Raw genomic sequence first — 25758 nt, forward strand, 5'->3', positions numbered from 1 at the left:
GGCAGACGGTGGCAGATGGCTGCAGTGGGGTCTGTGGGGTCTGTGGTCCCGGGGGGCTGCAGAGGGGACGGTGGGACAGTCCCGCGGGATCTGCAAACAGCAGCACGGGAGACCCCGCCAGAGGTTTGGGGTTCTCTGGGCTGGAGCTGTCCTACAGATGCCAGTCATGTCCATTCATGGGCAAAGGTAAGATTGCTTTGTTTGGAAACTTTCTCGATGTAACACTTGTTTTCTCTTACAAGACCATATCCGTCTGTCTGGCTGCTATTTCTTGTATAGCTGCTCCTGTTTTGCTCTGGCCCTTTGCCCTTGTTGCAAAGCCCTTTCCACTTCTATTTTTTAAGATATCTTTGATTTGCTTAGTGTGATAACCTCAGTCAATACAGTCCTTTTTTTTTTTTTAATGAGTAATTTTCCACTAAGCTGCATCTCTTGGAAGGGTTTTTTTGTGTGTGCCTTGAGAGCGCGGGTTGTTTGTGGTGTCTTGGGACCAAGATGTCGGGTCAGAGCCGGGGTCCTGCTGTGCTGGTTGTTCCACAGGCATCGAATAACCAGATGGTCCCATCCCCGCAGAGGTCGGTCCTGCGGCAGGTGCGACTCTGGGACGTACACCGGAGCAGCCCGGTGCCAGTTTGTGCGAAAGGTGGCTGAGAAATGATTCAATATACTGCTTTAACTTGAATATGCTCCTAATTTTAACCAGAAGCTGCTGACAAACCATGTGCATTGATTCCAAAGACTATTTGGGGGGGGTTAAAAGATAGATTCTCGATGTACACTTTTGGCGGGTTCATAGAGATGCTGAGTTCACTGGTGGTTCCTGATCACGGTGTTGCAGAAAAAACCTCAGATCCCGAGAACTCTTAGTCACCCGGCACGGCGGCTCAGAGCGGCACAGTGAGCTGACCTGCTTGCTTTGACATGCAGAGAGATGCTTTTGGCTGTAGATATGGCTTTTTTCTTCAACCATATTCGTAAAAGGATTTCCTTTATTGAGCTGTCAGCTACACATAACTGACCTTGATTGTGGCTTGTGAAGGAGTTTAATTCCCCAAATGAGGCAATTAAAGGTCTCACACATGCAAGGTTTGCTTGGCCAAGTCTTGACCTGCTGCTTGTTCCTCTTCCCTGTGCCTTCAGAGGGAACATCTTGATCAGCAGGGTCTGTCTTACACCCACATCTGCGCTGTGAACGAGGGACAGTTACAGTCATTTGGGACAGCTGTGTCACATGAAATTTGTCAAATCCCCACAAAATGAAAAAACATAACACTGTAAAAGCATTACATATGAGATTTGGTTACCATTATTAAGGGGTCTTTTATCTAAATGATGCTTGATTCCCAGAGTTAATTCTCTGCTTGTAGTTTTTCCATTTCGAAGCTTCTCAAAACCAGAACAACCTTTTTTTTTGTTTGTTTTTATACCTGACTTTTTGAGATAGCCAGTGATGGCAAGCAAGGATGCTGTGATTCTCCGTGAGACCTCATGTGCCGATAGAGGCGATTTGACAAGTCAGAGCAGAGGAGGTTTCCTTGCAGACACAAAGCAAACAGAGCATCTCGCTCCCACTCCACCGCCAGTCTCCTCACTCTGGTCTGTGGCTGAAATTCAACATTCTCTAACTGGGCCTCTGTTCAACAGGTGAAGCAGATCATGGAGGAGGCGGTGACGAGGAAGTTTGTGCATGAGGACAGCAGCCACATCATCTCCTTCTGCGGTGAGTCTCTGCTGACATGAACCGGGGGCTGGAGCACCCGCTTCGTGTTGGGTGCGTGTGTCTCCTGGGTGCGGGTGGGATGGCGCTGGAGCCAGGTGGGGGCTTTAAGGAATCAAAGGGGCAGCATTAATCGGACACAAGCTGGGACCGTGCGGCTGCCGCCCAGCAAACGCTGCAGCGCGCGGAGGGGGAGCCGCGCTCCCCCATTTACAAATAGCTGAAGGGCAGCTTGCTAATTTGGAAGCTGGTAAGAAAATGACAGAAGTGATGACAACTATCGTGGCTTGGGAAGAAGTTGCTGGAGACGGCTCGTGCAGCACTGTCACCACTGGATAAGACTGTAGCATCCCCAGACACAGGCACAGAAAAGAGAAGGGAGCTGCGAGACCTCCGTTTCTGGTTTGGAGAGCAAACAGGCTGCCTTCTGCCTTCTCTCCTGGGCCCTCGCACAAAAGACATGCAGATGCTTGTTTCAGGCCTGTGTGCCTTTGTACGCTGCTGACCGAATGGCATCGAAAGAGCAGAACAGACTTCAAGGTGTGAGTCATTCTCTGCTTTTCTGTGCAGCACGAGGCTTCGCAGCCTGGAATTATTTATAGCCTCCTGCGACACGGAGCTGAGGCATCCAGGCACGAAGGGCTCGTTGGTTCCTTCTGCTTCTTAATGATGCTGCTGCACTTTCCCTGGCTTCTGGTATCTGCACCTCCTGCTCTCTCTGCTGCTCTCTCATTTAAATGGTGCGTGCACCTTCCTCGGTGCTGCGGCTCTCCCCGAGCCGGGCGAGCTTATAAATAGCCTCTTTCCCTGCCAAACGGAGCGTGCTGCAAGCCTGGCTTTGCTGGGCAGAGCTGCCCTTTTCTCTGGAGAGAGCCGCCTTCCTCGCAGAGCCCTCCTCATCCTCCGCGCAGCCAGCGTACCTCAAACCCCGCGATGGAGCCAGTGGTCTGGCAGGAAAGGGCGGCTGCCCCCGCCGCCCCGGTTTGCCCGGGAGGGACGGGTTTGAAGCAGACAAACACAAGCTGACACCTGTCACGTTGGTGTGGCCCTGGGAGGCTGATGGAGAGCCGGCAGCGGGGCTGGGGCTGCGGGAGCTCAGGGTTTGTTGTGCATTTCAGGGCTAAAGCTGCCTTTATGCACAGCCCCTGCATGGTCTGAACCGTGCGAGACCAGAGCGCTCTCGGGATCTCAGGAATATCTTTAGTCTTTTCCCAAGAATCAAAACTCCCACCTTAGCTGGGTGTAGCTGCACAGGGCCCCTGTACCTTGCGTCTCTACTGTATGCTACATCCTTAGGGATGGGGAAAATCTCTTCGCAGTGTCTATTTGCAGAGGTGACAATAAGTAAGTTAGGAGCTGGGCTCAAAAAAATAAGGTTAAGAAAGAAACTAACGTTACCCTTTGTATTTAGCATGGACAAGGTGCATTCAGTTTGTGTGCTCCAGCCTCTGAGCCCTTGGGAGAGCACAGGGAGGATTTTTCCTATGGAGACTGCACATTTGCTTGTCTATTTTGCCAGCAGGAGTTGTCTTTTGGAGAGGTTCAGCGTTGAAGACTGATGCTGATGACTGCTCAGTCTTGCTGGAGCGTGCTGGGAGGCTTCTCAGCAGTCAGGTTTTCTCCCGGGTGCTGCTCCCTGGCTGGCAGGGAGGTGTGAGGCCACCTCCCAAGAGCTGGAGGTGGCTGCTGAGAACGGGTAAATCCCCAAAAATGCGAACTGGAGGAGGGGGTGATGGTGCTTTACGTGGTGCTGGCAGCAGAGACCTGACGGTGACAGTGTGGTCCCACGGGGGCCTCACCGTCTGTCCAGTCCCTGTGGAGAGGGGGCACTTCTCCCCAGGTTTTGAAGGTGCTGCTGTGATTTCTTGTTCTGCTGTATGTCAGCATAGCCTTACCAGGTTGTTTGTCACTTGTATTTCAGCCTTGGAGTGTAGAACAAATGGATGAAGGGACATGGGGTGATCTGAGTGTGTGAGGGAGGGGTGGATCTTTTTGCGTTTGGTCCTGAAGCCATGAAGCAGTCTGACTTACTTTGCAGCTGCAAATTGTTCTCTGGGACAGGTAGGAAGACCCACCTGTGCATGGGCTGTGCTATTTGCAGCATGTCTGGGCTTCAGAAGGGTTTGTGCAGGTTTTTGTTTGAAATCCAGCTGGTTTGGGGAGAACAGGGCTTGGCTGGCCCAAATGTGTTGCTTTTCTGCTGTTAGCGCAGGATGTGTCCCGCAGCACCTCGGCATGGCATGGAGCAGTGCAGAGATAATGAGAGCATCCCTCAGCCCGGGAGCTGATGTTGATGGGTTTGCATGAAAATGTCTCCATAGAGTTGTTCAGCTGCAGGAAAAAATGCCTTTCCAAGCGAGAGGCGAATCGACATCTGCCGGGAGCTGCAGGGAAGGCTCAGCGTGGCTGGGGGGTTCCTGGAGAAGGAGGGGTGTCAGTGTGCCAGAAAGCTGCTTCTCAGACCCAGATCAATTGCCTGCAGAACTGTGGGTCCCTGTAATTTTCCAGTGCTTTGATCAGCCTGTTTAATAAGTCTGTGTTTGACACTAGACATCCATCCTGAGCCCTCCCAGGGGACTCCGGCAAACAGAGCCTGGACGTGTGTGCAGCTTTCTGTGGAGTCATCGCCGGCTCCCCGCTCGCTGCCTGCCTGGGCAGGGAGTTAGGCTAAGCTTTGCACGGGGGCTTTACTGCCAAGTACCAGCTGTAAGGAGCCAACTGAGCCACCACTGAGCTGGGAGCATCTCCAAAGCCAAACTGAGCTGTTGGCATCGCCTGTGGTTTATCCCCAGGTTCTCTCTTGCCTTTAGAATGTTTGTGTGAATGCTGAGATTTTTTTTGTGAAAAAAAACCTGCCCCATTTCCTCTGCTGCTTTAGAAATCCTCAGCGTGCCTGTCTCTTGCTCCCGGGCTTTCTCCTCGCTTGGACCATCCCAACACAGGGGCCCAGGGCAAAGTCTCCTGTTCCAACTGTACCCGTCCCTCAGACTGGGCTGAGGGGAAAACTTCAGTGAGTTGTTTGGTTTCTCTACAATCTGCAAGAAACCTGGGAGGAGAATGTCAGCTTGTCTGCATAGCAAAGCAATTATCAGACCTGGAGAGGATGCTTGCTTGTTGGTTGTCGCAAGTCTGATGAGGCCATTTTCCTGAAGGTGGGGATGTTCTCTGTCTTAAAATGTATTGTCTGAGGAGTTTTACTTCCCGTCCTTCTCTCTAGCCCATTGATTAATGAGGGTGGCTTGGCTGGTCACTTGAAATGGTTTCAGACCCGTTTAGCCAGTCTAGTTAAGGTCCCCAGTCTAGTTAAGGTCTCTTTAGGCTGTCAGTTGGTCAGGTAAGTGAGTCCAAGACAAGTTAGTCTGCCCGACTAGTCCCTCTCGGGTGATTTCAGGGAGATCTGGGATCTATTTTAGCAAGCATAGGTTAACTTGCCATTGAATTATGTACATCTTGGCACACCCACGGTTTGTGTTTGCTTCCATCCCTTTTGTTCAGATTAGCTGAACTTCTAATAGACTTTATTACCCTCAATTTTTCTTCTTCTGTTTTGCAAAGCTGAAATGGAACCTCTGTGCAGTGAACAGAACTGATGATGGCTCTGCAGGCAGAAAAGCTGCACCAGTGTCTGCTGCTTTGGGTCAGACAACATCTGGGTTCCCTCATCTCTCTGCTGTGGCAGGAATAGCACGTGGCACTGGTTTCCTCCTGGGAACCATTTCTGCGGTGGAGCAAGGCCACGGATGCAGCAGGAGACGTGAGCTCCACGTTGTGCCGCTCCAGTGACGCCTTTGCTCTGTTGCAGCCGCGGTGGAAGCCTGTGTCCTGTATGGCTTGAAGCGGAGGGCGGCGGGATTCCTGCGCAGCAACAAGATAGCGGCTCTCTTTATGAAGGTGGGCAAGAGCTTTCCTCTGGCTGAGGAGCTTTGCAAGAAGGTGCAAGACCTGGAGCAGCTCATTGAGAACGCGTAAGGCGCCGGTGTTGCTGTTACCTCACAGGTCGCTTGCGTTTGGGTGTGGGGATGTAGTTTGGGTATGCGCGACCTGAGCCCCTGCAGCAGGCACTGCAGAGTCCTGTCCTGGGCTTTGGATGTCTGGACTGAAGAAGTTGCTTCTCTAGGAGACTCTGAGTTGTGGTTTAAGCTTGGATGGACCAGTTCATCCTTCCTCTGCCCCTTGTCTCATGCTTCAGGGACAGTGGAGCACTTTTGCTCCTGAACTGTCACAGTTTATGGACCAGTGCACTAAGCCAACTGGAACCAGATGTGGTCTCTGCCTCAGTGTGCAGGGCTCAAACCTGCAGTAAATTCAGTGTCTGTGTGAGAGTGGCTTACTCATCCTTGGACAGGGACCAGGGAGATGGATGGAGCAGCTACCTGGGGGCAGGAATCTTTACGTCGTCCTAAGATAAGCTGCTTTGCTTGTGAACTGCTGTCCTGGGGCACCAGTGGAAAAGGCGTGTGGGTAGGAAGACTCTGCTGAGGCAGAGACTGGTTCCAGGCTGTATTTACAGCGGGAAACTGGTTTGGTGAAATCAGTTTTCAAATGCAGACATGGGCGTTCTGGAGTAAGGTGTGGAACAGATGAAGGGAGCAGCCTCCAGAGCCATGTCCCCATGCGGTTCCCCGTGCATCCCCCAGCCACCACGGTCGTCACCACCGAAACCCCGGTGTTGTGCCCCACGAGGTGCCACGAGTGTTCTGGGCTCCTGCAGCGCTTGGGGATGAGCTGGTGATGTTCTTGTCTTTTGCTTTGTACCTCTAAAGACGAAATCAAGTCCAAGGCATCCCGGAGAACGTGCGCAAGGTGCCGAAGCTGCCCAACCTGTCTCCTCAAGCCATCAAGCACCTCTGGATCCGCACAGCCCTCTTTGAAAAGGTCTTGGATAAAATCGTGCATTACTTGGTAGAAAACAGCAGGTGAGTGCTGGCACAGCCCAACCATTTGCCCATCCCAGTCACATCCAGCATCTGCCCCTTCTGATGGTGATGGAGGTGTTGCTGGCTGAGCTTGGGTCCAAGTGGGCCAGAGGAGTCCCTGGGTGGGACAGGACAGTTGTGTCACTCTGTGCCCATCACAGGGACTCTGATTGATACCCTGCTGCTGGTGGCCACCGTACAGTTCTAAAATAAAGACAGACAACGCTTGCTCTGCTGGTGGCTGGGTTGTCAGGGGCTGTGTTGTCCTCGTCCTCATCTTCTGGAAGCTGCACGCAGAGGTGTCCTGTCCTGGGGAGGGGTCGTGGGATGTTCTGCTGGGAGGTGGGGGTGCTGCAGGAGGGCGTCTGCTCCCCAGGAACAGCAGAAACAGCCTGCTAAGGGCTTCTTGCCCTCTCACCATCAAGGAGTGATACAGAGAGAGAAGGGCATTGCAGTGATGCAAACCCACTGTCTCGATTGTTTTGTAGTCCCAGGGGGTTGAAATGCTACAGCATTCTGCTCTTTTATTTCTCCTAGTAAGTACTATGAGAAAGAAGCTCTCCTGATGGATCCCGTGGATGGGCCAATTCTTGCATCTCTATTGGGTAACACTTTCCTCTTTCTCTGCTTACTTTGATAACTTGCTTTCCAAACCTGTGTGCCCACTTCTGTGATCTGGGATGTGAAATACTGTTGTTTTCTAGTAAGAAAACTTAACAACCCTGGGCAGGTAGCCCTGTGGAGCGCTTATAAAGAGCCAGGGCTGGCCAACCCATCTGAATTCTTTGCTGCTGTTGTACAAAGCAGCAGTTCGTGCTGAGCCTTGTGCTTGCTGCCAGCTGTCCTGCCAGCCCGGCTCTGCAGATCTGAGAGGTGACCACAGTCATCGGAACAACCCCGGTGGCTTCCTCACGTCTGTGATTTTCTTCTCTGCGCAGTGGGGCCCTGCGCGCTGGAGTACACCAAGATGAAGACCGCTGACCACTTCTGGACAGACCCCTCGGCTGACGAGCTGGTCCAGCGGCACCGGATCCACAGCTCGCACTGTCGCCAGGACTCGCCCACCAAGCGCCCGGCGCTCTGTGTGAGTGTGGGGGACAACCCCGTGTCGCTCCTCCTGGGGTGCACGGGCTGCCGAGCCCTCAGATTGACGGGAGAAGGTGGAAAAGCGCAGTTACTGGAAGGCTTCATGCCAGAAGTGCTGGGGACGCGGGCCGTGGAGGCTGCAGGCGTGCTGGACCACGACAGCACTGCATCGTGGGGTCTGCCCCTGTGTGAACGAAAAGCAAAGGCAGCTCAAGCCTGCTCTGCTCATTGCAAACCAAGCACCTTCCTGGAGCTTCTCTAAGTACAGAATTGAGCTTGGCCAGAGCCAGGCATCCTCTTAAAAGACAGAGGGAAAGATTTCTAGTAGCGACTTTCTTAAGTATATAAGTGAGGAGGGAATGAGCTTCAAGAGAAGCTTTTTGAAAGCAAGAGGTACCTGTGCTCACCTCACCTTTGTAGGTGGATCTCTTCCAGATTCAGAAAAGGCATTCCAGTGGCAGCATGGATGACCGGCCGTCGCTGTCTGCCAGGGACTACGTGGAGTCGCTGCACCAGAATTCCCGAGCCACGCTCCTCTATGGCAAGAACAATGTCCTGGTGCAGCCAGTGAGTACCTGCTGGGGCATCTGGGTTTAAAGTACCGCTCTGCTCCCCATTGGGTAATTCTGCCCCAAGTTGTTCTGTGATGGAGAGAAGCACAGGCTCATTTTTAATTTGGGAAGGCAGTGACTGTACTGCGTTTGAGGTCCTGGTGGTATGGACCTTCCCGGTGGAATGGAAGAGCTCTGCTTCTGTCTGAGTAGAAACAGGTTCCTCTCCCTGCCTTCTCTTGACCACAGGCCACAAAACGAGTCCTCCTGTCCCTTCCTGCTAACTGTAGTCAAATAAATGAAGTGCCAACAGCTTAGGAGGGGCTGTTAAGCTTGCCTCAACCGGACAGATGCTCTCCGTCCTTTTCCAATCTGGTGAGGTGTCCCGTTGTCTCTGCTGCTCACTCTCTCCCTGCATTTCTCTTCTCCAGCGAGATGACATGGAGGCGATCCCGGGATATCTGTCCCTTCACCAGACTGCCGACATCATGGCGCTGAAGTGGACCCCCAACCAGCTGATGAACGGCTCCGTGGGGGACCTGGACTACGAGAAGAGGTGACTGGCTCTGCGTGCACCCTGGCACGGGGCAGAGGGGAGCGAAACATTCCCCAGGTTTAGACTTTGCATCTGGTGTCCAAGGCCATCAGTGAGTTTTCCCACTGACTGCAGAGTGGAACAGTCGTTCCTGGGTCTGTACTAGGGGAAGGGATGTGGAAGGAGGCCTGGGGTGGTGGGAGAGGTGGTGGGCACTGGGAGATGCTGGGAGATGCTGCGCTATTGCCTGGATGGTGCTTGTTCTGAAAGAGGCAAAGTGCTTTCATTCATTGCCCTCCAGAGAATGCCCTCACAGTGCTTTAAGGTTCATTGTGGTTATTTTAATGTGGGGAACTGGGAGGCTCATGAACAGAGGAAGAGTATCTGCAGAGACAGGGAACATGAGCAGTTCCCACGTAATCACACCTCAGTAATGGTGTGTGACATGGTGTAGAGCTGTGTTGGTGCAGGCTGCAGCTTGTCCTGCCTGCAGGTTTTCACTCTGCAGCTCGTCCTGCCTGCAGGTTTTCCAAGTCCCTTGGATTTAACAGAGTCTCTGGAGCTTGTTCCTCCTGGGGGGGCTGCAGTCTGCTTGGTTTGCTGGGCAGGGTGTCCTGCCGTGCCCCTTGGCTTGGCATTGCCCGATGGGCTGCTGGCATTTCTCGATAGCTGCAATCCTTCTGGCAAACTACAGAATTGTGCCAGGACCCAGTTTGCCTGAGAAACAAAACAAAGCAAGCAAAATCCCTTTGCACCAGCAAGTACTCCAGGAAAGCTGGAGTGTTTAGGACACTGGTTCTTTGACTGGGGTAAAGGTCTTCTTCAACACAACTTGTTCTCCATTTTGTTTATTCTCAATTGCAGTTTTTTGGGTTTTGTTTACCTGTGTTCTTTTCATCTCCTCTTTCTTCTTGGCCCCTGGGCCATTCTGTTATGCCTGGTGCCCTCCCCCTAAAATGCTATTTTCATGTCTACACTCCTTTTCTGAGTTCTTGACTTGGGCATCAGCCTAAGCTCTAAAACTTCCCAGTGTCAAGACGTGACCAAGGAAGAGAGGAGTCAGATGACAAAGTAAGTATGAATCTACAAGGAATGACTCTTACACACCCCTTCCCATCCTTATTTGTCTTTATGAACCTTTATTTTAAGTGCTATTTTTGTGAAGTGACAGATAATGCTGCTCAGAATCTGGAAATCACTTTTTTGCAAAGAAGTGGGATGTTGTTAAAGCTGACATCCTCACAGAGCAGTGCTCCTCTAGGCTGTCCCCAGAAATGAAACCATGCGTGAGGCCACGTGTCCCCTGGAGACGTCCCCTCCCCAGCTTTTTCCTGGCATCTCCGGCCACTGTCCTGCCTGGTGACCAGCAGCTCTCCCAGCGTTTTCTGCATCTGCTCAGTCACCTCCAGGTGCCTATGCTGAGAGAGCACAGTTCTCAAACAGAAACACATGAGACCAAATCTATTTTCAGCCTTGAAAACAAAACAAAAAAAACCCCACAAATTGCGGGGGTTTATTTCCCCTTCCCTTGGGGACAGGAGCTCGGCAGAACGGGGCCCAGGGTCAAACTGCGCTGCCCGTTGCCTTGGGGCTTGGACTTGTCCTGGTTGAGCTGCAGTGACAGAGGCTGGTTCGCTGCTGTTGTCACTGGCTCTGAGGCAGTCACGCTGCTGCTGGGACCTCGTCCTTTCTGCAGCTTCCCCAGAGGCAGGACCTGGAGCTGATGTGAGCAGAAGCAGAGCCTCTCGCATCCCTGCAGCTCACAGCTGCCTCTCCTTCTCTGTTCCAGCGTGTACTGGGACTATGCCATGACCATTCGCCTGGAGGAGATCGTCTATCTGCACTGTCACCAGCAAGGTAAGGGCAGAGCGGGGGGTGTCATCACCCCGACACTCGCTTGAGTAGATCTTTGGGGAGTGCCCGTATGGGGGTGTTTTGAGTCAGCTCCAGGACAGATGGCCGGAGCTCTGGGCGGTCACTGCGGTGTAAGCGCTTCTAGGAAAAGCTTGAAAGCGGCTCCTGGCTGTTGTGTGTGGCTGGGAGGGCTCCCTGCCCAGCAATGCTCTGCGTGTTCAGGGCTGCGATCTCCCAGGCAAGCCTTCTCCAGAGCCCGGACTTGTAATGGGCTTAGGGAAGAATCCAGGCAAGGAAGAAAGTCTTTATTTTCCATACTAGAAAGACAATCCCTCGAGCTTTCTTGCATGCCCTCTGCATTTTTGCCTGGTAATGTTTCCCTTACTCATGTCTGTGTCTTCTCTCTGTTGTCCCTGTCGCTAACAGTAGACAGCGGTGGGACGGTTGTCTTGGTGAGCCAGGACGGGATTCAGCGGCCGCCGCTGCGCTTTCCCCGAGGAGGACACTTGCTGCAGTTCCTGTCCTGCCTGGAGAACGGGCTCCTGCCCCACGGGCAGCTGGATCCCCCGCTCTGGTCGCAGCGAGGGAAGGTGGGCACCCGAAACCGGGCTCGTTCCTGAGCCCACGGCACGGTGGGTTTCGTTGGTGGAGCGGCTGGGAGCAGAGCTGGGGGAAGGACCTTCTGCCCAGCTTTAGGGGCTGCTGTGTTTGAAACAATCCCCCTCCCAAAACTAGGGAGGAAAGTGGGCTTAAAACACGGCAGTTTGGTTTAGCTCATAGCCTTGCGCAGCTAAATGGACTCTTCTGGGCAAATCAGAAGGGAGGTTGTGGGCTGCTGGCCCCTGGGAGTTTGATTCTCATGGACCTGGCCATGCTACGTGGATTATACATACCCTGTATGCAAACAGCGTTATATATTCCCTGTGTAATTGAAAGCTCAATCCAAAGGCTGCTCCAGCACAGGGAGTGTGCAAACATCAGCCAGGCTGAGGAAGCACGGGCTGGTGTTGGGCAGGATTTTGGCAAAGGAGGCAGCGGCCGTGCTGGCCAGGGGGTCGGGTGTGGGGGGTTTGTGACGAGCAGGTTTTGTTCACCCAGGGGAAGGTGTTTCCCAAGCTGAGGAAGCGAAGTCCCCAGGGCTCCTCCGAGTCTGCATCTGACAAGGAGGATGATGAAGCCACAGATTACGTTTTCAGGATAATCTACCCAGGGACACAGTCCGAATTCGGTGAGTGCGTTGGCAGCGAGTTTCGGCTGGGGTATCCAGGGGTGTGTGAGCAGCCGGGGACACGGCTCTGACAGGCACGTGGCAATTCACGCTGGGAAATGGTTCCAGAGAAACGGGCTTTGCTTGTGACAGTCCTGCTGCCTCTTATTCAACATCATGTATGGGTTGGCGTTTTATTTTTTTGTTTTAACCTTTCGCTTGCTACCAAGTCCTTTGTTTCTGCAGCTGCACAACAGGCCACGACTGCCTTAATGGTTGGGAAAAAAAAATCTTTTCACATAATTTCAGTAGTAATGTTCACTTCGGTCATGTTCCTCTGGGGTCACTTGTCACCCTCACAAGCTTCCAGGGCTGATTCTTCTCTTGCTGTCACCAGGCCAGCCTGGCAAGTGCTGCATTAAATCCAGCTGTGTTCCTTCTGCTTCTGCAGCACAAAGGAGGTGACGGCACCTGCTCTGTGCTGCCCGGCTGCACCCACGCGTCTTCACCCCGTGGCTCACGGGCGAGGGAGAGGATGCTGCTGCGCTCCCCAGACCAGAAATCTCTCTTTGTGTCTGGTTGTGAATGATCTGAACAATGTGCTTGGCTGAAGTGACTGCACGTTTGTTCACACTCTTCTGTGGGATACTAAGAACAATTTTTTGAGTTCTGGGAACATCGTAAATGACTTCATAAGGAGGAAAACCGAGAGTGTAATAGAAGACTTGTGGAGTGCTTTTAAAAAGCCCTGAAGATTGATGAAAAACTTGTTCCTATATTTTTGAGGCTAGAAGGGGACAATCACATCTCCTGTGAGTCCTCCATAACATCAGTTAAGATTATATTTAGTTCTCCTTGCCTTTAGCTGACTAACACAATGCAGTGAGTCAGATAAAAATCTGATTGAGGCTAAAATAGCAAATAGAAATGCTCCTTTCTGTAGCTTCCTTTTGATCTAGCCCTTGAAATTCCATGCTGGGGGCCGCATTTTCTGTGAAATGAATTGGTGCCATCTCCTCGGCTGCCATCATCAAAGTCTGCGCGGTTCCTGTGGACCTTCCCAGAGGGAGCTGGAACTGCATCAGTTTTTTCTTCTCTACGGATTCTTCCTTTCTCCCCTTTCATTTGTGCCCTTGTCCTCTCTCTGTCTCTAGTTACCATTAAGGGTAATTTTCATCAGTTCCTTGCATCTGTGGTCTCCATCGCCGCTGTGAGAGGGAAGATCGTGAGGACTCCAGCTGCAAGCAAGACAGTGGTGATCCCTAAATGGTGTCTGAGTCTCCCCATCACGTCCCGACCCCCCCTTGCCACACCGGGGGCCTCTCAGCATCACTGTAATGCAGCTGTCATTTGTGTCTGCTGCTACTGCTTGCCTGTGTTGTCACTTGACAATTCCCACAGAGGTGTCCCCTGTCACTGCTGACCGGCACTGACCCACCGGCACCTGCTCAATATGAGGGAAATAGGAATGTTTCAACATTTTTATTGCTCGCATCAGTTATTCAAAATCACAAGCAAGGAGAGACCAAGGGCAAGTGAGGAAGCCCTCTCCTCTTCTACTGCGATTTAATTTCCAGGGAGGAGCAAATAGGATTATTCTTCATTAGTCTTTTGCTGCATCCCACAGTTCACCTTCATTGTGATGTTCTTTTCCTGGGGAGGCCCAGGCCCAGGCAGGGGCTGTTCCCAGCCAGGACAGTCCCTGAGCAGTGTCCTCAGCCAGTGCAATAGCACTTTGGAGGATAAGCAGGGATTTAGCAAGTGACAACATGAAGAGCTACTTGCTCCTGCTGTCCCTCTCAGCCTCTTCATCCAAGTCTTTATCTATTGTCTTGTGATTTGGATGCTCCCTTCTTGCCCTGAATCTTGGATGGGATCCTAATGTTTGAGGGATGGGGGCTTTTCCCTTCCAGTCACGCACTCTTCTGGGACAATGCTTGATCTCAATCATGTTTTTCCTCATCTGTGTGAGAGTCTGTTGCAGCCCCTTTTCTCGAGTCTCTCTGGGTTGGGTGTTTGTTTTCTGCCTTGGTCGACACTCGGCAGTTTAAGACTAGCTTGCTGAAGGCGCTGTAGTTAATTAGCAGATGGTTTTCTCTTGCTCCCTCTCATTAATGCTCTTTGTTTCCTTTCTCCTGAGCTCACCAGTGCTGGTGCTGTGATTACCTGGTGTGGATCCTACCTGGAGTCTCCTTGGGAGGGGTGTGGGCATTTGCTAATTAAAACTCTCCTCTCCGACCTCCTGTGACCCGCCTGAGGCCGGAGCACTGCCCGGCAGCTGCTGATGCTCCTCTCTGCCCTCTTGCAGTGCCGCAGGACCTGATGGACACGCCAGGTGCTGCTCTGCCTCCCATGTGGCAACCCAGCACCCGCAAGTCCTCCTGCTCCTCCTGCTCCCAGAGCGGCTCCTCGGACGGGGGCCCGTCCAACGGCTGCAGCCACGAGAGGTGCGATGGCTGCGCTGCTGCCTGCCTGGCGAAGCACGGGTGGGATCAAATCAGGGTTGCAGGGGAAAGCCTGGCTGGGTCGCTGAACTGGAGCGGTTATGGTGCAAGTGGTGTCTCCAGCCTTGCACTCGACTTGGTTGTCCAGGGACCATTTGCAGGTGCCAGTGGGACATGTCCAGGCTGAATGGTAGCTTGTCCCCTCCTCTGGGACATCTCAGCTGCTCTGTGGCCGTGTCCTGGCAGTGAGAATTGCTGCTCCCAAGCTGAGCAGAGGTCCTGTGGTGCAGCTCTGAGGGCAAAGCTTGGAACAGGGACTGGGGGCACTCAGGGGAGCATCTCCCCTCCTCACATCCAATGTGTCTGTGTTGGCAGAGCTCCGCTGAAGCTCCTGTGTGACAACATGAAGTACCAGATCCTCTCCCGCGCCTTCTACGGCTGTGAGTACTTGTCATATCCACGATGCCTTGGGATGTGTGTTGGGTAAGGAACAAGGTGCTGGGCGGGTGGTGCTGGGGGAGCAGGGCAGTGGCCAGCGGTACTGGGACCGGTTTGCGTGCAGGGCCCCGTGTGCATGTGCTCAGGGTTGGGAGCAGACATCTGAACTCTGATCCTTGGAGTTCAGCCCAGTGAGCCGCCGCGCTGGTGGTGCCAGACAATATGCTGACCTGTCCCAGTGGACTCGCTGCTTTGCTGCGTAGGCTGGGCGTAGCCTCAGAGGATCCTTCCAAGACCAGGTTCTTCAGAGCTCACTCCTGCACCTCATCCTCGTGGCTCCTCGAGTTCCCCAGCTGAACATTTGCTTCTGCCTGATGCAGGGCTGGCCTATTGCAGACACCTCTCCACGGTGCGAACCCACCTGTCTGCGCTGGTCAACCACAACATCGTGTCCCCTGACGTGCCCTGCAACGCCAGCGCGGGACTGACGGTGGACATCTGGCAGAGATACCTGCAGGACAGCACGGTAGGGCGGTGCTCTTGGGAGATGGCGCTTGTGGTGGGCTTGGGATATCCAGGGCAGCGTCGCTTAAGCGCTTGCAGCATGGCGAAGTAAAGCACTTTGAGAAGTTCTCCAGGAAGAGAAGTCAGACAGCCTGTCCCAGGCTGCACAGAGCTAGGGCTCCCAGTCCTTGAGACGTGGGAGCCGGGGAACACAGGCTGCTCTCCGTAACTTGCTTCTCTTGGGAGCCTGGTTGCAGCAGTGTCTGTCACCCTGAGTACTGTGGCCTCAAGGGGTCCCAGCATGCTGGCATGGCAGGGTGGCTGGGAGTGTGACCAGTGCCATGGTCATGACATGCTCCTGGCACTCAGAGGCACAGCAGTGACCTCGAGTGACTTTGGTGGGCTGCTTTCTGGCTATGGTGAGCCAGCATTTTCATGGAATCATAGAATCATTTCAGTTAGAAGAGACCTTCAGGATCATCGAGTCCAACCATAACCTAACCAAACTCCAGCACTAAACCATGTCCCTAAGAACCTCACCTTAATGCCTTTTAAACACCTCCAGGGATGGTGACTCTACCACTTCCTTGGGCAGACTGTTCCAATGCCTGACAACCCCTTCCGTGAAGAATTTTTTCCTAATACCCAATCTAAACCTCCCCTGGTGCAACTTGAGGCCATTTCCTCTTTTCCCAGCCTCTGGCTCTCCTTAAGCCCAAGCAGAGATCTGAGAGATCACCTGCAGTGGATGCCAGCGGGTTTGTGGGTGGTCAGTGTCTGGGCAGCTCTCTGGGTGCTGAAAGGTGGCACGGACAGGCTGGGGCTGTCCCCACATCTGCAGCTGATGGGCCGTGGTCCTGCCAGTGTCCATGCACTGACCCACAGCTCTTCCCACAGAGCTACGAGGACCAGGAGCTGCTGCGGCTGATCTACTACGGTGGGATCCAGCACGAGATCAGGAAGGCTGTCTGGCCCTTCCTTTTGGGCCATTATCAGTTTGGGATGACGGAGGCAGAAAGGAAGGAGGTTGGTACATGCACAGCCAGCTCGGCAGCCTGGTGCATTGCATTGGTGTGCGCTGGGTATGTCACGGCTCGAAGTGTCTGTATGTCAGAGTCCGCCCTGCGAACCCACCGGGTGTTGTGTCCCCTTTGTACCATGGCTGTAGATCAGAGGTGGGAGAAAGACTCAGATAAGCAAGCATTGATAGGACCAAGCTCTACGCTCCCCTGTGTGGCTGCTGGCGTTCCCTGCCCTGCACACCTCTGGAAGGCAGCAAGGAGATGGATGGTCATTCTTCCATCCTAATGTTTGCGAGGTTTTGTGGGTCAGGCTCTGGCTGGCACCATGCAGGAGACGGGCGACTTTGTCCCATCTAACCATAGTTAATCTGAGCACGCACTTGTCTGTGCAGGGCTGTTTGGGGATGCAGGAGGTGCTGGTTTCTGGGTTATTCTGAGCACCAAAGCCCCTCTCTCTCTAAACGCTGCAGGCCGATGACCAGATCCGCACCTGCTACGAGCACACCATGGCGGAGTGGCTGGGCTGTGAGGCCATCGTCCGGCAGCGCGAGAAGGAGTCGCACGCGGCGGCTCTGGCCAAGTGCTCCTCCGGGGCCAGCCTGGATTCCCACATCCAAAGGATGATGCACAGGGACTCGACCATCAGCAACGAGGTGAGGGGGCTCACGGGGGATGTGCCTGTGCTGCAGAGAGGGATGGAGACAGGGTTCTTGCTCACGCTCCTTCCCTGACCTCGGCTGCCTCTGCACCTTATTGCTCACTGTAATTTGTGCGACTCAAAGCTGGAGCTTTTGTACCTGTTCTCTTTCATCTGCTCCTCCGCAGTGTTAGCAGTAGGAGCAGACATCTCCCCCAGTACGACCCCAGTTTCCAAACTGTGTGGTACTGCGCCGACCGTGAGGTTTTGTCTGCAGCCAAGTGATGTATTTGAGATATAACAAATTTGCTGTGGTTCTTGCAGCAGCTCTGCAGCTGTGCCCCCAGGCAGGGATGCTGGACACAGAGGGTCTGACACCCAGGGGGAGGACAGGGACTCAGGACCCAAGAGCTTGTTTGTGGAGCCACGTGTCTGAATCCAGACACTCTCCCCAGTCCCATGAAATGTTCCTCGTAGGTATTTCTGGAGAACAAGAGATATTCATCACTCGGTTTGCACTCCTGGTGCACGTCAGGATTAGCTCCCTGGTGTTGGTGTTGAAGTAGGGGAGGGAGGGAGCCCGTGTTTCTGGCAGAGGGGCTGTGGGACAGGTCAGGGGCTTCTCGGCTCCTTCTTCCATCAGCTGCTCAGCACAGGGGCTGCTGCCTGTGGGCAGGAGGATTTGGGCGGCTCTAGGACTGGCGGGGAAGGAGCCTGTCGGGCTCGGGGCAGCCTCGGTACACTGTCACGCCATGGGACAGAGGTGGACACCCCGCTCTGTGGGACTGGCAGCGTAGTAAGGAGTCAGATCCACAGCCCAGACCGAAGGGTGTGGAGGGAAAAGCCTGCTAAAGGAGAGGCAGTCCTGGGAACAGTCTGGGGGTGTTTCCGTGGAGTTTTCTCCTTGGAGCAGAACCTGGCGTGGCAGAGTGAGTAATGCTGGCTTGTCTGACCTTGTGCTGCCACAGCGGAGGCGAACGCAGCCCGAGCCAAAAAGGGACCGGTAGGTCCAACGCTGGAGGCTTCATCTGGTTTCCTCTGGGGAGTTTCTGTGGACGCTTTTGGCAAGAGATGAGCTCAGCCCCAACACCAAGCTACAAGTGTGTGTACAGAGAGGCAGAGCTGCAGGGACAGCAGGTCCCACCCGTGGTCGGTGCCGGAGCTGGTGACACAGCTACCGCTGGGAACAAGCAGAGGTGGCTGCACCGTTGGCGTTGCTGAAGCCCCGGGAATCATCCCCATCCCCACAGCATCTCCGCTGTGGTTCTTTATTTGCCTGTTCCAGGAACACGCACTAGGAGGGGAGCTGGCAGAGTTAATCCGTGCAGAGGTTCACCCTTTTCCCATCTCAACCTGAAATTTCCTGTTACAAAACGCTCCCATGGCAATGGAGGAAAACTGTCGCCCTTCCTCTCTCCATCAGAGCCCTGCCCTGAGAACACCCACAATGCTGGGTGGGGACAACGCCTGCTGCCTTCCCAAAGTGCTTCTTAAAACGCCATTGTTTGTGCCTGATGTCATTGCAATCTCTGCACTGCGCTACAATAAGGCTGGCACGGGGACGGCACAGATAACAGGGAGGATTTGTTCTTAAGGGAAAGCTGGTTGCTCAGAGGGAATCCAGGACAGAGCACTGAACTAGTGGCTGCAAAGCCCGACGCCTCCTTCTGTGCTTCAGCTGGGAGCCAGAAAAGGGTGCTGTTGGCTTTGAGAGGGGCTGCCTCAACTGAAGCTGGCTTAAAACATCAATATTTGTCCTTTGAGAAAAGGAAAAAAACATTAGTATGCTTGGAGGGATTGTTTTATAGCCTGTGACTTCATCATTTATGTAAACTAAGATGGGGTGAGCCTCATTGCTGCCAAATTAGGACAGAGATTTGTAGAAATTTGCACTCCAGGGAGACAGCGTGACGTCTCTGAAGGCCAGAAGAAAGCAGCTCCTTTCAGACCCAAACATGCAGTGTTTGAACGACTGGATGGGCCTGGGACTTTGTTTTTTGTCGTTTTCTCCAGTAGTAAATGTCAGTGGCGGGCTGAGCAGGGCGCTGCCCGTGTGGCAAATCTGCACGGCAGAGTTGATGTGACCCGAAGATCTTTCAGGGCTCCAATATGAGAATTTTATCGGACACGTTTTCTGCTTGTTCTTCACATGCAGATGTGCCCACATCTGGTAGTGTGGCCTGAGCACTGCCCCCTGCTCCCGACGCCGTGCTCTTTGCCTTTCACTGGCCTTTTCCCTCTCTCTTGCAGTCTTCGCAGAGCTGCAGCTCCGGCCGCCAGAATCACCCCCGGCTGCAGAGTGACTCCAGTTCCAGCACGCAGGTGAGTGCCCGCACCGTGTCCCCTCCTGCTCCTCCAGACACCTGCCACTGACAGCACATGGCTCTGCCCTGCCTTGGGCTGACCCCTGCTCGATAACCGTGATGATTTCTGGCAAAAAAAAAAGTGGCAGTTGGAGGAGGTAAATGACTCAAACCTGCCTCTGGAGCCACTAAGGTCAGAACTGCTTGGTGGTGTTTAATGTTCACCAGGCTCGAAGGACCAACCCCCATGTGGCCTTCACACTTGAGGACCCTTGGCTGCCCCAAGTGTTCGTAATCATGTGTTTAACCAAACTGTTTAGATGACATTCTGCCCAATGTACAGGGTGTTTCTAAAGGATGGACCCAACGTGAAGTTACACCCTGTGACTTTTCCTTGTGGGGATATGTCAAAGACTGTTGAGCATTTATAAAAAGGTTACTAAAACTTGACAACCCATTAAACCGTTCGTTAATTTGTGTATAATTGGCCCATGGTGCCATTGTGAAATATACTGCTTTGAAATTGGGCCCATCTTTTTGAAACACCCTGTATTATGCTGAATAAAGCAGAGTCCTTTGTAGCAGGGACTGTGGGCTCCAAGTTGTGGAGCTGCGAAACTGGCCTGCGAAATCAAGGCAGGGGAACCTAAAGGCTGAGAACATCTTCAGAATTGATCGCTGTGCCCAGAAATTCCTCCAAAAGTCAGGTTAAAATGGGACCGAGAGCTAGGTGCTCAGGCTGAAGTTCTCTCTCGCTATAGCAGAGGTGCGGAGCCGCAGCCAGGCACAGCACTAATAAGTTAAAGATGCTCGCAAGTCCTCTGAGCTTTCTTCCACTGATGTTTCAATGAGCCCTGCATATATAGAGCAGATCTTCTCCCTTCCAGCTGTTGGGAACACGGGCGTTACGTCCCCAACAGCTGCAAATGCAGCTGTTGGGGACGTAACGCCCGTGTTCCCAGCGGTTTGCTGAATGCAAAGGGTTTTCTTGCTCTTATGTGGCTCTCTGCTTGTGCCGCGCAGGTGTTTGAATCTGTTGATGAAGTGGAACAGACGGAAACAGATGCTCAGCTGGAAGATGGCAAACCAAGCAAGATCCCTAACGGGACGGTTCCCAACGGCACGTGTTCCCCTGATTCTGGCCACCCCTCTTCCCAGAACTTCTCCATCGCGTCGGGTTTCTCGGAGCGCAGCTTCAGCAATGAAGACAGTGCTCTAGAAACCAATAAATCCTCGGCCAGCTCTCAGGGAAAGGCCGGTGGGTCTGACGTGCCAGCTCCACAGGACACAGATAATGCTTGGCAGGAGGAGAAGCTGCAGGGCCAGGACAGCCTGGAAGGGGAATTTTCCACCGGTGGAAGCATGGATTTTGTTCCCGTGGGTGGGAGCTCGGCGGGGGTCCTGCGTGACCGCGATGCCGTGGCCCTGACTGTGGTGGAGAGCTGGGCAGACAGCGAAGCTGAAAAGCAAAGCTTGGTGGAGAGTGAAGATAACCTCTCCGAGGAGCCCGAGATGGAGAGTTTGTACCCGCAGCTGGATTCTCTGGCTGTAGCTGATCTGGCCAACAGTGAAGCATCTGCTGTGTCCTCGACGGGTGTCACCTACTCCGTAAGTATGTCCTTGGTCACCAAGTGGGTTTCTTCCTGGGTGTCCCACTATTTACCTGAATTTACCCTGCAGTTGTGTGTACAGGGGCTCTCCACCTTCCACCCAAACTCTGCCCTGTGTCTCCATTGCCTTTGCAACTTTCTTTTTTGGTTTTTATTTGAAAACAAATCAACTTGGCTTTTGTTCTGAGCAGCCAGAGCTACTGGACATGTACACGGTGAACCTGCACCGCATTGAGAAGGACGTGCAGCGATGTGACCGTAACTACTGGTACTTCACCCCTGCCAACCTGGAGAAGCTCCGCAACATCATGTGCAGGTGGGAATGAGGGTGGGGGTTCAGGTGGGGCTCCTGCCGGCCCTCCCTGTGATGGGAACAGACTCCTCACACTGGTGGTTGGTTTCCCTGATTTCACCTTGAGGCTGGAGCCCCAAATGTTGTTCCAGTTACTGAGTTTCGCGTCCTTGACTTCGTCCCTCAAATCCCCTCATTGTGCCCCATCCCTGGAGACATCCCAGGCCAGGCTGGACGGGGCTCTGAGCAACCTGAGCTGGTGCAGATGTCCCTGCTCATGGCAGGGGGGGCACTGGGGGAGCTGGGAAGGTCCCTTCAACCCAAACTGTTCCATGATTCTATGATCCCAGAACTGGCGCCACAGCTCGGAGGACCTCACAGTTACCAGACCGAGGAGTCCAGCCGTGACTGACCACTGTGAGTCTGGGTTGTTGGCCAAAGCAGAGGCCTCACGGGGCTGCCCAGCCGTGCTGCCTCCCGGGCCCAGTCCAGCAGCTCTCTGGAACATGTCTGGAACATGTTTTAATGAGGATTAGCCTGCAGAGCCGTAGTGCTAATGAAAAAGTGCCTGAAGCAGCCTCGTGGTTGGTGCTGACCCAGGAGACGGCGATTCCTGATGCGTTTCTGATTCTCTTTGCTTAGTCCCTGTGACTAAGAGGTGCCTGTGTGACATTCACCGACCCCAACCAGCTCCAGCTCAGCTGTGGCTGCTTCAGGGGCAGCGAAGGCTAAAATATTATTACTCATCTTGCAAATATGAGGAGAAGCTGCTGTTTCATTAGAGCTGTCACTTTATCTGACAGCCAGAGTTGGAGATCTCTGCTGAGATAAGACCTACAATACAGCAGATTTTTGGAAGGCTAGTGGGCAGGAGGATGGAAAAGATTGTTCCCTTGTGCCAACAGTGGATCTGAGTCCTTTCTGAACACATTTTAATTTGCTACCAAATATGGGAAGATATCTCTGCTGGGTCTGAGAAGGCAAAGCAAGGAATATTGTGTAGAGAGAGCCAAGAGGATGAACCAAGGCGGGAGAATGAGAGAGAAATTAACAAATTCTACCAGTCTCTGCCCTGTGACCTGTGCTTTTTGATTTCATTTTTCCCATGCAATGGCCATGGCACAGCCCAGGATTGACACCTGGCCATGGCCATTGCTGTCACTTGTACGTGGAACAGGAAGGGCTCACAGGGCACTTTTCCTGCTCTCTCCCACAGCTACATCTGGCAGCACATTGAGATCGGCTACGTGCAGGGGATGTGTGACCTGCTGGCCCCTCTCCTGGTCATCCTGGATGACGGTGAGTGGGTGGCTTTGCTCCACTGTCCCCATAGCTTTGTTTGGGAGGGGATCTGTGGGGCTGGCGGTGGCCCTTTGCAGCGGGAGGGTCTCGTTTTGAGACATGTGGAGCTGCTGGTGGCAGGATCCCATTTGTCCTTGATGCTATCTGCCTCTCAGGAGCCCAACCTGGGGACAGCGGGTACCTTTTGCGGTGCAAGGTGTGTTTCCAAGGCCAGACCCTGCTGCTCTGTGTGTGTGTGGAGCAGGGAGGGATGTTCCTGCTGGTTGCCCAGAGAGGTGGTGGATGCCCCATCCCTGGAGACATCCCAGGCCAGGCTGGACAGGGCTCTGAGCAACCTGAGCTGGTGAAGATGTCCCTGCTCATGGCAGGGGTTGGACTGCGTGAGCTCTGAAGATCCCTTCCAACCCAAACTGTCCTATGGTTCCTGCTGTGGGGATGCGGGTGGGGATGCAGCGGTATCCGTGCAGCCCCCTGGTGACTCTCGCTCTTCCCTACGCAGAGGCTTTGGCTTTCAGCTGTTTCACTGAGCTGATGAAGAGGATGAATCAGAACTTCCCCCATGGAGGAGCCATGGACACCCACTTTGCCAACATGAGATCTCTGATCCAGGTAGGGGGGTCGGACACCTCTCAAACCGGAGGGGAAAAGCTGTTCTTGGGACGGGGGTCTTAGCGGGGCTGAAAGGAGCTCTCAGTGGTGGGGAGCAAGGAGCTGTAAAGAGAGCCTGGAGTAACGTGTGCCGGGATTGCAGAGGAGAGAGAAGCTGGGTGGGAGATATGGTGGGAGAGCAGCGGGAATGGAGAAAGGCAGGCGGAGGAGTGGCCGGTGCCTTGTGTGCAGTGCTGAGCTTCCTTTTGCTTTTCTTGGCAGATTCTGGACTCTGAGCTCTTCGAGCTGATGCACCAGAATGGTGACTACACTCATTTCTACTTCTGCTACCGATGGTTTCTCCTGGACTTCAAGAGAGGTGTGTACTGGGAGGGAAGGCGAGCTCTGCCCCGCTTCCACGCTTCTCTATGCGCTCCACAACTTCAGTTGTCTGAGCTTAACTTTTTACCCTGTGTTCCTGTTTTGCTTTTCCCTGGTAGATTTGTGGCTGACTTTTCTGTCTATATGCAGAACCTGTTGTTCCGGCACTGCTGGTGAGCCGCCCCCGGCTTTGTGTCCCAAAGCCTGTGCCACCTGCCGCAGGCCAGAATATTTCTCTTTACAGATGACTGACTTATTGCTTCCAACTGGAACAGGTTCTTGTGGAAAGAAACCACCCAGTGTGTCTTCCCAGTGCTGCTGTGAGCTCTGTGAGTCAAGAGGATTGCAAACCCCTGGCTGATGCAGTAACTGCTGGGCTTTTCCCTCTGTTAACAGAGCTGGTGTACGATGATGTGTTCGCCGTCTGGGAGACCATCTGGGCAGCCGCGCACGTGTCCTCCGCACACTATGTGCTCTTCATAGCCCTGGCGCTGGTGGAAATGTACCGGGACATCATCTTGGAGAACAACATGGATTTTACAGACATCATCAAGTTTTTCAACGGTACAGCTCGTGTTCTGTCGGGCTGGATTTGTGGCAGCTGCTGAGATGTGGGCAGCACGTGTCTGACTACAGACGGTCGTGTCTGGGCTATACTGGTAGATGTTTAAAATGGAGCAGGGGTATGGTTGTGCAGCACTGGTAGGTGGAACAGGATGGTAAAGAGACCCCTTGTCCCTGAACAGGCTCTGCGGGGTCAGATGGTGCCTGGGGAGGCCACGCTGCCATCCTTGGCACCGGCCCGCCTTGCCGTGCTGGGAGGGAGCTGTGGGTGCGGGTTGTGCGTCCTGCTGGCTGTAATCACCCCGAGATGAGCTGGTTAACGAGGGCCAGGGGTGCCTCTGCCAGGGGTGGTGTGTGGGGACTCGGGCAGGAATTGGCAGCTCCAGCTGCCGCCTGGAGCTCGGCTGAGAGCTGCGGGGCTGGGGGACGCCTTGAGGCGCCGGGCTGCTTGGGTCTCACCTCCGTGGGTTCCTTCTCTGTGTTCCAGAAATGGCTGAGCGGCACAACACCAAGCAGATCCTGAAGCTGGCCCGGGACCTTGTCTATAAAGTCCAGACTCTGATCGAGAACAAATGAAGGACGTGGGGAAGATGAGGCGTCTAGATGAAGAGCCGGGACTCCCCTTCGATGCTTCCTCCCCTTCTCCTTTTTCTCCGAGTGCCATACCTGTGGAAATAAGGTAGTTGGACACATGCTGCTGTCTTAACTGAGGTGCCCTCGGCTCTCCAATGCTGTGGTCAGTGGTAGCTCCAGGGGTCCCGGCTCAGATCTTTGCAGCCTTCTTCAATGACTTAACCAAAGATCTGTACAATTGCATTTTACTGCTGGGGACTTGCTTTGGAAGCAGGACCCAGGCAGTGGCTCCTTTGCCTTCCTGCAGCAGCAGGGCAGCCCATGCGGTTACCACCACAACTGCTGCGGCATCGCCAGCATCCCGGCTCGGAGCTGCCAGCTCTCTTCGGGGCCGTGGGCTGTGCAGCCTTTGTTGTGAGGAAATAAAGCTGCTGCCTTGGGCAGCTGTTCCCCGTGGCCGGGGGAAACCAGCCAGCCCTGCGAGCCTGGGCAGGCCAGGGATGCTGCCAGTACTCTGTTTGTTACTAACACATGAGGTTCTGCCAGTAATAGAGAGGGACTTTGATCACAGAAATTCCTCTTCTTTTGATCTTGTCCCTTGATGCATAGCATCTCCTTTAGTATATATATTTTTTTTAGGGCTCTGTTCTCTCCCTGAGATTTTTGTGTTGTTTGTTACTACAATGTGTGAGCACACAAGAGTTTCAGCTCTGGATGGATTTTCAGAAGAGCTCCAAATTCAGCATTGGGTTTTTCTTTTAAAACCCAGCCTCTGTAATGCTCTCTGAACACTGAAAAGCCTGGTCCTAACCTCCTCTGGGAACTCTAGACTTGATGTTTTCCTGCCTGCCTTACTCTCACTGCTTGTGTCAGCGGTCTGGTCTCCCTGTCGTTTCTCTGCAAGCCCTGTTAGGGCAGAGCTCCTCAGAAGGCAAGTCAGAGCTCCCTGCTTCAGTGACCGTCCTGACTTTCCCTCTGAAGGTGCCCGTCTGTTCCTCTGTTCATTAAAAGACCAGCTGCTCAAAGCCAGACAGAGCAAACAACACTTGGTGCCTGCAGGTTTTCTGTGTGCTTCTGGGGCTGCAAAGCCCCCTAAGTCCACCGAAAGTCTCCAGTTAGGTCTTGGTGGGCTTCTTTCACATGCCTGTGAAGAGGAGAACAGCCCGAGGTCCCTGAGTGGTCTTTGCTTTTGGAAGAAGCATTTCTGCAGCCCCTTTTCCTGCAGTAGCCCCTG

General features: G+C 53.6%; 1 protein-coding gene across 3 annotated transcripts in view; it reads left to right on the top strand.

The window, feature by feature from the left end:
* The window catches only part of SGSM1 (small G protein signaling modulator 1), a 32304-nt gene extending 7590 nt beyond the window's left edge, over positions 1–24714 (top strand). The window contains exons 3-26 of one of the 3 annotated variants that reach the window (XM_065646199.1): positions 1645–1720; positions 5520–5682; positions 6481–6633; positions 7171–7238; positions 7572–7717; positions 8155–8286; positions 8702–8826; positions 10595–10662; positions 11086–11249; positions 11758–11887; positions 13021–13200; positions 14175–14313; positions 14686–14750; positions 15129–15274; positions 16150–16278; positions 16745–16927; positions 19162–19233; positions 20238–20822; positions 21016–21140; positions 22333–22415; positions 22918–23027; positions 23289–23385; positions 23784–23951; positions 24439–24714. In XM_065646199.1, coding sequence (XP_065502271.1) covers positions 1645–1720; positions 5520–5682; positions 6481–6633; positions 7171–7238; positions 7572–7717; positions 8155–8286; positions 8702–8826; positions 10595–10662; positions 11086–11249; positions 11758–11887; positions 13021–13200; positions 14175–14313; positions 14686–14750; positions 15129–15274; positions 16150–16278; positions 16745–16927; positions 19162–19233; positions 20238–20822; positions 21016–21140; positions 22333–22415; positions 22918–23027; positions 23289–23385; positions 23784–23951; positions 24439–24527 — 3396 coding nt within the window. In that variant the 3' untranslated portion in view covers positions 24528–24714. The remainder of the gene's footprint in view (positions 1–1644; positions 1721–5519; positions 5683–6480; positions 6634–7170; positions 7239–7571; positions 7718–8154; positions 8287–8701; positions 8827–10594; positions 10663–11085; positions 11250–11757; positions 11888–13020; positions 13201–14174; positions 14314–14685; positions 14751–15128; positions 15275–16149; positions 16279–16744; positions 16928–19161; positions 19234–20237; positions 20823–21015; positions 21141–22332; positions 22416–22917; positions 23028–23288; positions 23386–23783; positions 23952–24438) is intronic. The other 2 variants (XM_065646200.1, XM_065646201.1) reach the window with 2 other exon arrangements.
* The last annotated feature ends 1044 nt before the right edge of the window (positions 24715–25758 follow it).

This window comes from Caloenas nicobarica, chromosome 16 (genome assembly GCF_036013445.1).
Source record: "Caloenas nicobarica isolate bCalNic1 chromosome 16, bCalNic1.hap1, whole genome shotgun sequence".
Lineage (NCBI taxonomy): Eukaryota > Metazoa > Chordata > Aves > Columbiformes > Columbidae > Caloenas > Caloenas nicobarica.